The sequence below is a fragment of the Lutra lutra genome, chromosome 12, assembly GCF_902655055.1.
Source record: "Lutra lutra chromosome 12, mLutLut1.2, whole genome shotgun sequence".
NCBI lineage: Eukaryota > Metazoa > Chordata > Mammalia > Carnivora > Mustelidae > Lutra > Lutra lutra.
In genome coordinates, this window is record NC_062289.1 from 48,622,976 (window position 1) to 48,635,867 (window position 12,892).

Sequence of the window (12,892 nt, forward strand, 5' to 3'; positions counted from 1 at the left end):
GGTTTCCTCATTTATAAAGTAGGAAGGAGTAGAGTTTATTCATGTCAAAAGATGGAAGAGGTTATGCCCTGTGAGCCCCCAAATGCACCTTGCTACTTCCTCTGGGGCCACCAGCAGCACAGGTGAGCAAGTTGGCCACCCGGTGACATCTCCCTGGTAACACACAGGGCCCTCCCAGCAGGAGTCAAGGCGACCCAGGTAGTGACAGATGCCCCTCTCCCCCAGTGTCAAAGATGAGGAGGGCCACGTATTTCTAATAAGGATATCAATCACAGATAGTAGGGGTGATCTCTTCCTGGGCAGTTTAAGTTAAACTGTGTTCCCACGAGCTCTGTATAAAATGCAGGGATCTTCAAAGCTAACAACACTGGTAGTAACTTGTGAACCCATCCTACAGAGGAACAAGCAGAGGCTCGCAGAGGCCTGCAGAGGCAAGTGATTTGCCCAAGCAGAAAATGGCAAGTCTCCCAAGTTCTCCTCACTGATTCCCACATTGTGTTTACTTAAGAAATTTGGGGTCCTTGACAAGTTGGCCCCATGTACCACTGTCAGGGGCTGTGCTGGACCGTGCATAGTCAGTTGCCCTGGGAGTCTTACTTCACCTCTGTGAGGCAGTTATTATAAAAGCTCCATTTCGCAGACGGCATTCTGTGAATATGGAACTTACTTTGCCTGCTGGCCAGAGTGAGTCACAGGAAGTCCCAGGGCTGGACGGACTTGGGTTCAAATTCCCATTCTGGCCCAAAGCGATGTTTAAGACCATAACTCTTGAGGATCAGTGGTCCTATCTATAAAATGGGGATAAGTACTTGGGTACCATGGTGAGGGGGCCTCAGAACTTGGAAAGGAGAGCACCATTCCAGAATGAAACAAACACGAACAGTTCTAAGATGAAAGCACAGAGAAGTCAGATTATGTTCAAGAAACCAGATGAGTTCTCAGTCAAAGACTTGGCAGTCCCCTGGCTGAACATTAATTGAAAGCCTTAATTGAAAGTAGTAATTAATCGTATGGGAAATTTTAATGTGTTTCCTCCTCGTGGTTTTAAGTTTCAGGAGACAGGAACCAGGCCCATCTTTTACTGTCTTTACCCATGCACCTAGTCATATAGGAAGCACTCAGTACATGAGAAAATGGACCATGGCTGGAGGACGAATACATCAGTCAGAAAGGTTAGCAGGGGAAGCCCAGAAAAATACAAAATAAGGCCAAGCCCACAGTGGCCATCCAAGCTGACCATGAGAGGACAAACTTGCACACAACCTTCCAGGCTGATTCAGATCTCCCTGGAAATGTGTTCACAGGCTGGTCACACCAACATCATCTGGGCCCTGGCATGATTATTTGTGTAAAATTAGTGAGCTGGCCTTCTGGGTCATGCAGAAGTCTGAGAGCTAGTACCACCCATTTCCACAGGGAGTAAGTAAGCCTGCTGTCAGGTGCAGCCAAACCCGGGACCACGACAGGTCGGTAAGGTCAAGCAAGCCTCCTCATGAGGTCTCTTGCAGGCAGCTCTGTAGGCCACGCCCAGGTGATCCTTGAATCCCTGACCGAAAGGGTTTGTTACTTTTTTGAGAACACCTACTTTGTAAGGTTGTTGTAAGGACACAGGGAGTGAAAAGGACCCGCACAAAGTGTGCCCTCAATCAACAGTAAGATTACTGCGACTCTTTAAGGTGCACATCTAATACAGGACCGAGTCAGAATTCCATGAAGATGCGCTACTGTCTGCCCATGAAGCTTACGGTGCAGAGCAGAAATAAGGACTGTGGTTGAGTTGAACAGCCCAAGTCTAATGGGGGGCAGTGGCTGGGGGCGGGGGGGGGGAAGCCATGGTGAACAGGAATGACCAGGGGAGAGAGCTCGTGGAATACGGTGGAAGATGAATAAATGGTGAGTCAGCACCAGAGGCCACACCACCCTCCCACAGGGCAGCGGTCATGAGTGGGTAGTGTGCCATCGTCACAGGGTCCAGGGGGCAATTCTAGCATTTCACCTGTAGAGTGGAGTCAACATGCCGCACGATTCCTGGCATCCCATGCGGTGAGCTGTCCTACCCTAAATACTGCCAGCTCCCTGGCGACAAACACTGGATACGGTGACATGTGAGGAGCAAGGTCGTGAAGACTCAGAGGAACCAGCAGAGTTTGGCACAGGGAGTGAAGGAGAGGCTCCACAAGGACAGAGCCTCACTTACCTACTTCTCTTCAAAGCAAAAGGAAAGGCTTGTTGACCTAGAGAAGTAAGCATTCTTTTGGCCTGTGGCAAATCACATAGGTCTGTTCCTGTACCATTTTGCTTTGGTATTTGCTCCAGCCTGCTGGTCAGTCTCTAGCCTCAAGCCCAAGATGCAAAGAGGCAGGACGTTCACATGGTTTTTCTGATTTTTTTCTTTACCTACCTTTCTCCAAAAGCCGACACGGCCCCGAGCAATGGGGTGGGTCCCCGGATTGCTCTTGCTTTACAGCATTGGAAGAGGGGACAAAATGTACATTTGTAAACAGCAGGCAAGACGGTGAGGACAGACGGAGACAGACACACACACACCCACCCACCCACCCACAATAACAAGAAAGCTTTCTGGCTGAAAAGAAAGCAGAACTTTCTTCCCAGTTTATAAGTACTCAGTTTGCAGTGTTAGAGCCAAGCAAGTTCTTGGAAACAGAAAGGGCAGCCACATTATGCACATGGTGTCACAACTTTTCACCCAGAGAACTAGAAAGCAAGCATGCATATACATACCCAACTTGGGCACTGTCACGATAGGGCAGCACTGAAAATATACTACAGAAGGATCTTCTGCCACTGATAAGGACTATTCTAAAAAATAAGAATAAAAAAAAAAAGAACAGACAACAAACAACAAACTAAATGCAAGGACTCTTAAATTTAAAAAAAAAAAAAAAAAGAAAAGAAACAACTGTAGCAATTAAGTAAGCATTCATGGAATTCACAGCAATATTTGCACAGTCCCGCCGCCTCCTCTGACAGATGGTATTCTGTGCTCCTTGCAAAATGCAACCTCAGCGCAGCTAAAGCACGCGGCCTCTCCTTACCCAGAGGTTAGCACGCAAGACGCCGGCTCGGGTCTCTAAGGAGTACACACGAGTCCTCCCCAGCGGGAACTGTTGGCTGTGGGTTGCACAGCAAGATGGAGCAGACAGAGCCATGAGTCTGGGGTGCCCAGTGCTGCCAACAGTCATGCCACACTGAAACCATCCATGTCTCCTCTGCAGTGAACAATGCAAAAGCCATAGTGCCAGAAACCGTGAGCAAGAGACGCTCAGATGCCACTGTGATCACTGGCGTTTTTTTTTATATGCTGGCAGCACGTTAGGTTCTGAGAATAAATTAAGGGAACGATTACATAATCAGTCTTAGCCTCCATTCCTGCTATAAAGATACGACTGGAAACAGTTCTGCATGATGCTCTTATGCAATCAAAGGCCACTTAAGAAAACATTAAAAAAAATTCTCTCAAGTACTTATCCTGGCATATGAAAATAACTTTTGCCAAAAAGAAATGCTGGTTTAAAAAAAAAAAAAAAAAAAAAGACAAGTGGAGAAGATTAAAAACCTAACATTCTTTAACACAGTAGAAACACACATCAGATATGAAATTTACTCTTGTAATATTTTTCTAAAATAATCATGATGAAAAATCAGAGGGGAAAAAAAAAAATCCCAATATTACTAATTGCATCAAGGTTGGGAGACTGTGACCTTGTTTTTACAACTACGATATTACATTGTTGACCTGCCCAGGATAAAGTTGGGTTCCCTGGCATGGCCAAGCAGGCCCTCTGTCTTCTGGCTCTTTCTCCTTCTCTGGTCTCAGCAAACATGATCCCACACCCCCAACTTTATCATCCATCCATGTTAAAGGACTTGTTGTCCCCTACCTTGAAAAGACCCTGCTGTTGCATGCCCGTCCTTTGCCTGCCATGTCCAACTTAGTAGGCTCAGAGTATTAACTATTTACTCTTCCAAATCCAGCTCAGAAGTCATGGCCCTAGGAAGCATTTCCTCCCCCTTCACCAAGTTCCTCATTTCCTTGTTGGGGAGGACATCAATCACAAAGGGCTGCTCTCAAGCTGCCTCCCTGCCCTTGCAGAGGGTGCCCGGCCCTTCCAGAGGGTGCGTCCAAGGGTGGGGCTCACGGCAGCTCCTCCATAAACAGGGCCATGCTGGGCTTCACAGCAGCACCCGAGTCCCCGTCCCTGGGAAGGGAGGACCAGGGCTACCCATTCATCCCACACTGACACATGTCGCCAGTGGTTAACAGGACTGAAGGCACAGTCCCAGTCTCAACAGCTGTGTCATCTTTGTATGACCTTCTACCTCTTACTAACTTTTCTGAGCCTCAGTTTCCACAACTAAAATGATAGGATAAAATTACTAATTAGCCCACAGGAATGCTGTAAAGAGTAAGTCAGTCTGTACTGGGAAAGCCCTCGGAACAATGCCTGGCAAACAATGACACTCAATAAATATTAACTAGTTTTACTGGGAACCGCCTTCTTCCCTGGTAAAACTGAGGGAAGTTTTACCAGCAGAGAACCTGGATTCTGAACCTCTTCAGACCTCTGTGCTAAAATATACAGGCCTGCTAAAACGTCAGGGGTGTGCCCAAGGGCAGCTGAGGATGACACGTGACTGCAGGTGTGTAGCCCACACGCAGAGCTGTCTCTCCTCTCTAGAAGGAGAGGCTTTTCATCAGGTACCACAGACCCAAACCTTGTCACTGCCACAAGAACAAGAATGCCACAAGCAGAGTGGGCCACCAAGGCTTCCAGGGCCAACATCTAAATAAATCGTGAGCACGCCACCTTGCTAAATACCAGCCAGCCTCCTCGGGCTCTCACTCACGGCGACCAGTGGCAGATTCTCACTATAAGGCCTCTGCATGTTTACTTACACAGACATAATAATAGTTAATACTTATTAAGTACCCATTAGATGCCTAATTCTAGATGCTTCAACTGATGAAAGTAAGTTAAGTGACATGCTAAAGGGGACACACTAGCAGGTAAGACCAGTCGGAGATATGAAGCCATGCCCTTCTCTACCTTGTGCCCTGATGCTTTGCCCCTCACTAAGACTTACTAGAAGAGTCTGCCCCTGTGGGTTTGACTGGGTATCCATGGACTTCCTGGACACCGAGAAGTCAACCTTCACCACATTTTCTAGGGTGGCTTTCCAGCTCCGCCTGTAGGTGACCAGGCTGGGAATGGGTGGGGCCAGAGGGTGACCTATCACAGCCACCCTGACTTCAGAGCTGCCCGGTGCCTCCTTCTCCTGCTCTGCTCAGCTGGAGTGCCTTCCCAGGTGGAAGGATAGAGAACTCTCTGAACAACCCCCACCAGCCCCTGAAATCCACTCAGGAGGAAAGTCTGGAACTACTCATTCCTTGAGGCGCTCGGTATCCACATCTCCTGCAACAGAGGAAGGAATGGATCGAACAGCCTCAGCTGGCTTAGTGTTAGCGCATTTCCTTCATTACTTAGTGCTAATGGGTGCTTCCTTCCCACACAATTTGTTGGGACATTTCTACTAGAACAAGGAAACGAGAGAACATAAATGCATGTGAAATTAAGTATTCTTTCCAAAGTTCTAACCACAACGTGCCTATTAGCAAATGGGCTGCACTGTTCTCTAAATGAGCGCTCAGCTGTGTGGCCCTCACCATTTAGGTGTCGAGAAGAGGCTGACAGCCTGTCTCATTCAGAAAAATGTGTTATTCTACTGCACAGGTCAAGTTTAGGAACTATGAATATGGGATGTTTCCCAACAGTCCAGTCAGGCCGGTCCTTTTCCGGTTGGCCATTCTCAAGCAGCTGGAACGGGAAGGAGGTTAAGTAAGAGCATAGCATCCTTCGGTACTTCCCTTCCATTTTTGGGTGGAACTGTCCCGCCGATTCCAACATCATGCAGGGTTCAGAGGAATCCAGAACAGAGACCCGACAGGAGCTCCACACAAGTCTGTGGCTGTTGAAGCCCTAGGGAGCTGGAAATGGCCAACAGAGCTCCCAAGAATGCATCTAACATGTTGCCTAAAGTAGCTCTGGCTTCAGGCTTTAGCTAGAGCAGGCAAATATCAGCAAGTGGCAAGTTCCTGTCTTCTATCTCCTCCACGAGCAACTTGGAGCAGTGTGAACCTAAAGAAAGGTCCATCGTGACCAACTGCTGTGTCCCAAACCTGGAGGATTCCTGTGAATTTGCGGCTTTCTTCTTTGTAAGTGTTGGGAAAATATCCATCGTCATGGTGATGCCCAAGAAAATCAGATTTGTTCACCTTCTTCAAGTGCTTCTGGATTTGTGAGAGAATTAAATCAGATGGTAGCTGTCAAGAATGACACAAGACAGCCACATTCCATTTCCAGGGGACTTTGGAAACTGGCTACCTCCATGTGTTGGCCTCCAACCACTGTATTTATTTCTTGTATGCCCACATTGCACGCAGAAAGCCCACATAGTTTTCCCTTCTGTGCCACTCAACACAGAGTCAAGGTGACCAGAAAACATTATACAAAAGACTCTAACTTCAAAATAGGAATTAACTCCAGAGAGACAGATCTTTAAGAAATTAAAGATCAAATTTCCATACAAACATCTGCCAGAGAAGGAAAAAAACAACAAAACAAAGGAAAAAGCTCCCAGGGCGGCAGCCCGCAAGGGCAGAACTGCTTCAGGATACACAATGTTTTCCAAACCTCTCCAGGAAGCATGAAGAGCACCGTGTTTCTCCTTCACGTGGCCTCGGCTCCTTGCTTAGAAAAGTGTTTCTGGTATGCGGCAGCGAGGGCTTCAGGCCACAAAGCTTCCAAAGGCACACACTGCCTGTGAGATATTGGAGTATTCCAAATATCCCGGAGATGCTCAAGGGCCCCATGGTTGACAGAGTATCACAGACCCATCATTAAATCCACTTTCAACCACTTAGCCCAGAGCCAGGCAAGATCTCATGCCATTTTGGACCCTCAAGTGTTCCCTCAATTGCTGAAAACTGGCTTTCTGTTCTATTTCCAGAGCCCTGGGGCATCTCTGTTAGCTGTGAGAAAGTTCAATCTCTCCCAGGTGGAATATTCCATGAGAGCAGAAATACGATCTTAAGGACATAAAAACAAGCTACCAACATCTGAAGTTAGAGCAAAGAAAATCACATTTGCAACAACGGTGGGTGAGCACGAACACAGCCCAGGGGTGTCCCTGACCCAGGAGTCTACGTTAGGCATTGGGAGCACATGTACACTGCATTTCCCAATTCTGTAATCCATTCCTTACATGACCAGGAAGAAAAGAAAAACACACTTTCAAATGCTGGTGTCATGGGTTGAATTGTGTTCCCCCAAAAAGGCATGAAGTCCGTGGCACCAATGTGGCCAGCAACATGGTCTTCGCAGATGCAATCATGTTGGGATGCGTTCATGCTGAATCAGGGTGGGCCTCGACCCAGTGGCTGGATTTCATAAAGACAGACATTTGCAGACACCCAGATACACACAGAGGAAAAGCCATGTGACAATGGAGGGGTGCACTGGACTGGCATGGCCTAAAGCCCAAGCCACCAGGACTGCCAGCCGCCCCCAGAAGCTGGATTAGGTGACAGATGATCCCTTTATAGAGCCCTCAGGAGGCACAAGGCCCCGCTGCCACCTTGACTGCTGACTTGTGCGGTTTTTGGCCCCCTCTTCCGTAACGATTTGTAGGGCAGCCCTGGCCAGTGCATCCGCCTGGCATCCGTCACTTTGTTCCCATGGCTGCACAGCGCCGCATGCCTCCCGCTCGGCAGGTCAGCCGTGCACTCATGAACGGGGGCGGGTGCATGCAGAAAGTAAAGCTGTTGAGACTGACGCCAGAAAACAAACAAGTATTATGAAATCTCAGGACCAGAGCCTGCCAGACGCTTTCTCTTCCCAGCCCCCATCCCTCCCCCAACTGCTTCCTCATCCCACAGTACTTTGTTACAAGTGGGGGTGGGGGGGTGGTGTCTCGACACCCCCCTCCCTCACTTTTTGAAGGGCTGGCAATTACATAGCAGATGAATGAAAATTAAAACAAAATCAAGATGTTCTTGTTTCCTCTATTTAAACTCTTATTAGCCGTGGGGGTAGGGGATGCTCTTCCTCCTTAGGAACACTCACTCCTGGCATGTGCTATAGTGGGGAGGAGGGCAAGGCCAGACAACCTGTGACCATTCCAAGGCCGCTCTTCACAGGGAGCTCTGTCCTTTGCATCCTGGAGTGGGATGAAGACAATCTCCCAATTCTGGGAGTGGGAAGAAGGAAAGAGACTGTGGAGAAGAGGGACCAGAAGCCTGAGCAAGAGGCAGGGCTGAGGCCAGTGGCAGGTGCTTGCAATATGGGCTGGGCCCTAGTGGAGGAGTGGAATTCCAACGGCTGAGAACAAGGAACACAGAGCCCAGGATGAAGGGAAACATGACCATGGCAGATGTGGCAGGCTCTCAGGCAGTCAGAGTAAGGGCAACTGGGGGCCACAGAGCTGGCCTGAGTTAGATGGTAGAAAGTACCGGAAGGTCTAGGCTAAACAGCCCACAAATACAAGATGGTGGTCTGATCATCAGTGGCTGTTTGTCTACTAATCCTGAGTGCTCACACCACCTGCATCCTCACAGCCATCCCATGACTGCCGACAACACTACCACCACAACACAGGCCTTCAGCACCGGCTTACGGGGGCACAGCTTATCCTACAGCGTAGGGAGTGGTGGAGGACCTGAGAAACAGCTGTGTGCGATCTGCCTCTCCTCCCTCCCTCCCACAAACACTTTCCTAGCACTTACTCTATGCCTGATGCTGGGGACGATGACAAAGATGGGAGCTCCACCCTCACAAAACTCATGGTGGTGGGAGTGGCCTGATTGGGAAAGAAGTTGCTATCCAAGGGACAGCTAACCTGGCCTGAGGGAGGCAAGGTGGGCTTCCTGGAGGAAGTGACACCTAAGTCAAGCCCTGAGGGATAGATAAAGGGCAAGAAAATACACCCGCGGAGGGACTGCATAAGTCAAGGCTGAGAGGAGAAAGAGCAGAAGGCCTACTGGAGGAGCGGAGTATGGCAGAAAACTGCTGGCCTCACATGCCTGACCCACCAGGGTCTCCACATCCCTCTGTGAGTCACTTTGACCAACTGTCTTGCTCACAGCTCAGTCTTAGAGGCTGTTCTCTAGAATAGACACACTGAGCTGTGCACTTACTAGGGGCTAGTTATGTACCTCCCCGACCTGTTTCAGTTACAGTTATGTACCTCCCCAGGTAGAGGGGTAGGAGCAGCCAGTTACACTTGTTGCTCATACTTGTTTGATAATGACTGCACAGAACCAGTGAAATGTGAAGGGAAAACAGGAGCAATGCTACAAAAAACACCAAATGCTTAGAAAGTATTTAAATAAGTCACTAAAATGGGGGGGGATGCTAGAAAGACAACTTTCAAATATCAGGAAAACACTGAAAATCCAATAGAATTCTGTACTTGAATTCTTGAGTCACTTTAAAAACGTCCAATCTGAGGGCGCCTGGCTGGCTCAGTCAGTAGAGAATGTGACTCTTTATCTCAGGATGATTAGTTCGAGCCCCACGTTGGGTGTCAAGATTACTTGAAAAAAAAAAAAATCTTGGGGCTCTTGGCTGGCTCAGTCAGAAGAACACAGGACTCTTGACCTCAGGGTCATGAATTCAAGCCCCATGTTGGGAGTACAGAGATTACTTAAAAATAAAATCTTTTAAAAATACGTAAAATAAAAATCTTTTTAAAAAATTTAAAAGTAAGTGAAATCTTAAATAATAAATAAATAAAGAAGCCCAGTCAGGACATGGCAGCAATAGGTGGGAATAATGACAGGTGGTTTTGATGCCAGAGACAGAGTCTGATCAGCAGGCCCAGATGCAAAGAAGAGGCTTGGCATTAAAAAAATGTGAATGGATGACCACTGATAGGCCTGAAGGTGAAGCACAGTGTTTAAGCAACACACGTGGTTTCTGCAGAGAGCTCTTCCATAGGTCACGAAACTCCCTTCCTAAACACACACTACCCGTCAGTAATCGTGCAGAGCTGGACGGTGTCTCAGCAGCAGAAGAGCAGCAGAGCTGGGAAGGCCAGAGGCACACTCCTGAAAGGCCTCCTAAGCTGCGGACGGAGGGAGTCCTGGGGCTCAGAGAGCCCGGGAGTGGTTACGATGGTGATGGTGACAGTGACAGGGACCAAAACTGTGGCCAGACAAGCTCCCCAAGACAGGACAGAAATTGGAGCTCCTGGCAGCCGTGTGAGCAAGAAAGGAAGGAGGTCTTCGAGGGCTGGCTGCCATGACAAGTGACCACCTGCACATGGCTGACACACAGGAACTGCTCATCTCTTGGTCTGGGAGCCCAAGTCCAAGCCCACAGTGTCCACAGGCCACGCTCCCTCTGATGAAGGCGCTAAGGAAGGTCTGCTCCAGGCCTCCCTTCCAGCTTCCAGTAGCGCCTTGTCAGGTGTCAACCTAACACCAGCCTTTGGCCACGTGGCGTTCTCCCTGCGTGCAGATCTGTGCAAACCACCCCCCTTTTTAAAAAAGATTTTATTTATTTGACAGACAAAGAGATCACAAGTAGGCAGAGAGGCAGGCAGAGAGAGAGGAGGAAGCAGGCTCCCTGCGGAGCAGAGAGCCCAATGCGGGGTTCGATCCCAGGACCCTGGGATCATGACCCAAGCCGAGGGCAGAGGCTTTAACCCACTGAGCCACCCAGGCGCCCTGAACTTCCCCCTTTGAACAAGGACACCCAGCAGATTAGATTAGGGGCCTGCCCGGCTTCAGTACAATCTCAACTAATTAGTCATCTGCAATGACTCTGTAGCCAAAGAACTCATTCTGAAGTACTGGGCTTGGGACTCAGCAAAAGAATCTGGGGGGCAGGGGTACACAAACCAGCCAAAAGCAGGGAAGGAGGAGGAAAACAAGCTGAGCATGAGGTCAGAAGTCTCACCTTGAGCCATGGAGCTCTCCGCTACCTGCTCTCGTGCGCCCCAGGCCAGGACTGGTCACCGTGTCCTGAGCCCTGGCCCACTGGCCCCAAGCCACGTGCATGACGGTTTTCTCCTCTGACTGCTGTATTCCACTGATGGGACCACGACCTGGTCTCCCCCAGGCTCCTAGGCCCTCTCACCACACAGAGAACTGAAGCAGAACCACCAAGAGAAGGTTCTAACTCCCAAGCCCTACCTCTGTGACTCATTTTATTTCCTGTATATCAAACTGGCTGAAAAGCAGCGACCAGTGCTTGCACACTTCGAATACGTCTGTACACCTGAAGCAGTGAAAATCATTTCTCTCTACAGCTACGTGCAGAGTCCCCAGATAACCTCCACGCTTCTTAAAAAGGCGAGAGCGATAAAACCTGGCCTGAGGGTGTTGGCCCCGAGGCACCAGCATCCCCAGTGGACGGTCGACGTGCCCCGCTGCTCCCTTCCTCCTGCTGTTCACAGCACTAGGGAAGGTTCGAAGGAAAGCCGCTGGGTCAGCACGGAGGGCATTCTGGGGGCCATTTGGGGTTGGGAGTCTGAGTGAGGCCTGGGGATGGCTGAAGGCTTCTTCAGTCTGTCCACTCACAGCCCCCCAGGCCTGAGGTTTCGCTGACACCTGGTTGCAGACATAGATGGATACAAATAAGATGCTTCCCAGCCAGCCCGTGCTACTGGGGGATGCGGATCCTGGTCTTTTAACAAGGAAAAGTTCCTCGATGGGAAAAGCATGCTTGGGAGGGGTAGATGTTGCACAGAGCCTCGCAGAAGATGCCCGACATCTATCAAATCAGGTACCTTTATTTCAGAAGAGACAAGGCAATGACATTTTTTTTTCTTCTGAGAAGGTCGGTCCAGAAATTAGCTAGCAGCTCTATTTATTTATTTATTTGAGATGTGCCATTTCCTCCAACTCATTTTTTCAAACTAAACTAGGCTGACAGATTGGGACTGATGAGATCACAGGCAAGGTCTTAATTATTACCCGTCCCCTGCCTTCCCTCCCAAATTTTTAGTATAAAAAGGAAAGGCTACAACTTGACTTCGGTTACCATACTTTCCCCATCTGACTTTGGAAACCAGATAAAGGGGAGCTAAAATCTTTTATACCTCTTCCTTCCTGCTGAGTCGGCACTTTAAAGAGCCAACACTCCAGAGCTCACTTCTTTGTGTCCATCTGCACCTCAAAGCCTTTTTAAACCTCTTTGAAAATTCCTCCCAAAGGATGAGACAGCCTAGTCAGTCACTGCAAAGAACACCTCTCTGCCTGTTCAGAGTGAAATGACTCTCAAAGCGGAGCCGGGGGTGGGCGCTTCCAGCGGACTTGGCAGCCATCGCCTGCGTGCCATGCAGATGCCTGAAAACCAGAGGACTTCGGTGGAGCGCTGAATGATGCCACACACCTGAGGAAAGGTGTCACCCACTTGCAATGGGGGTTCTTGCCTCCTATCATTCTCAAGGACAAACGTTCGACGCTCCAGAACTGGAAGCACCAAAAGAAAAGGACCATGATGGTTACTAGATAGAAATGCCATGAAAGGTCACAGGCCACCTGTGTGTCTTCAGTCTTCATGCTCAGAAGCTCCACCGTCTGCTCTGATGGCCCTGTTCTACCCGGCCAGCAACCTGCTTTCCACCAGCACTTGCTGGCCTGCCAAGGCTGGTCATCTGTAAGGGCATATCGCATCCCCAAGGACCGAGGTTTGTCTTCACTTCTGCTGAACCTCTCTTCCCCAGCAGACAGAGGGGCTCTCGGTAAAGATGCAGATTAGAGCGAACCGTGCCTGGCTTTTCTCTAACAACCAAGTGGCCCGCAGCCCCCACCTGCCAACTCCCCTCCTCATGGGATGCTCAGGGGCACCTTGTTCCAGATGCTCTG

General features: G+C 49.3%; 1 protein-coding gene across 2 annotated transcripts in view; it reads right to left on the bottom strand.

The window, feature by feature from the left end:
• Positions 1 to 12,892, bottom strand: part of CABLES1 (Cdk5 and Abl enzyme substrate 1) — a 112,429-nt gene that overhangs the window by 38,849 nt on the left and 60,688 nt on the right. The window contains exon 4 of one of the 2 annotated variants that reach the window (XM_047696646.1): positions 2,743 to 2,820. The exons of the other annotated variant lie outside the window; for it this stretch is intronic. Within the exon in view, the coding sequence (XP_047552602.1) occupies positions 2,743 to 2,820 (78 nt within the window). The remainder of the gene's footprint in view (positions 1 to 2,742; positions 2,821 to 12,892) is intronic. 2 annotated transcript variants of the gene reach the window in all.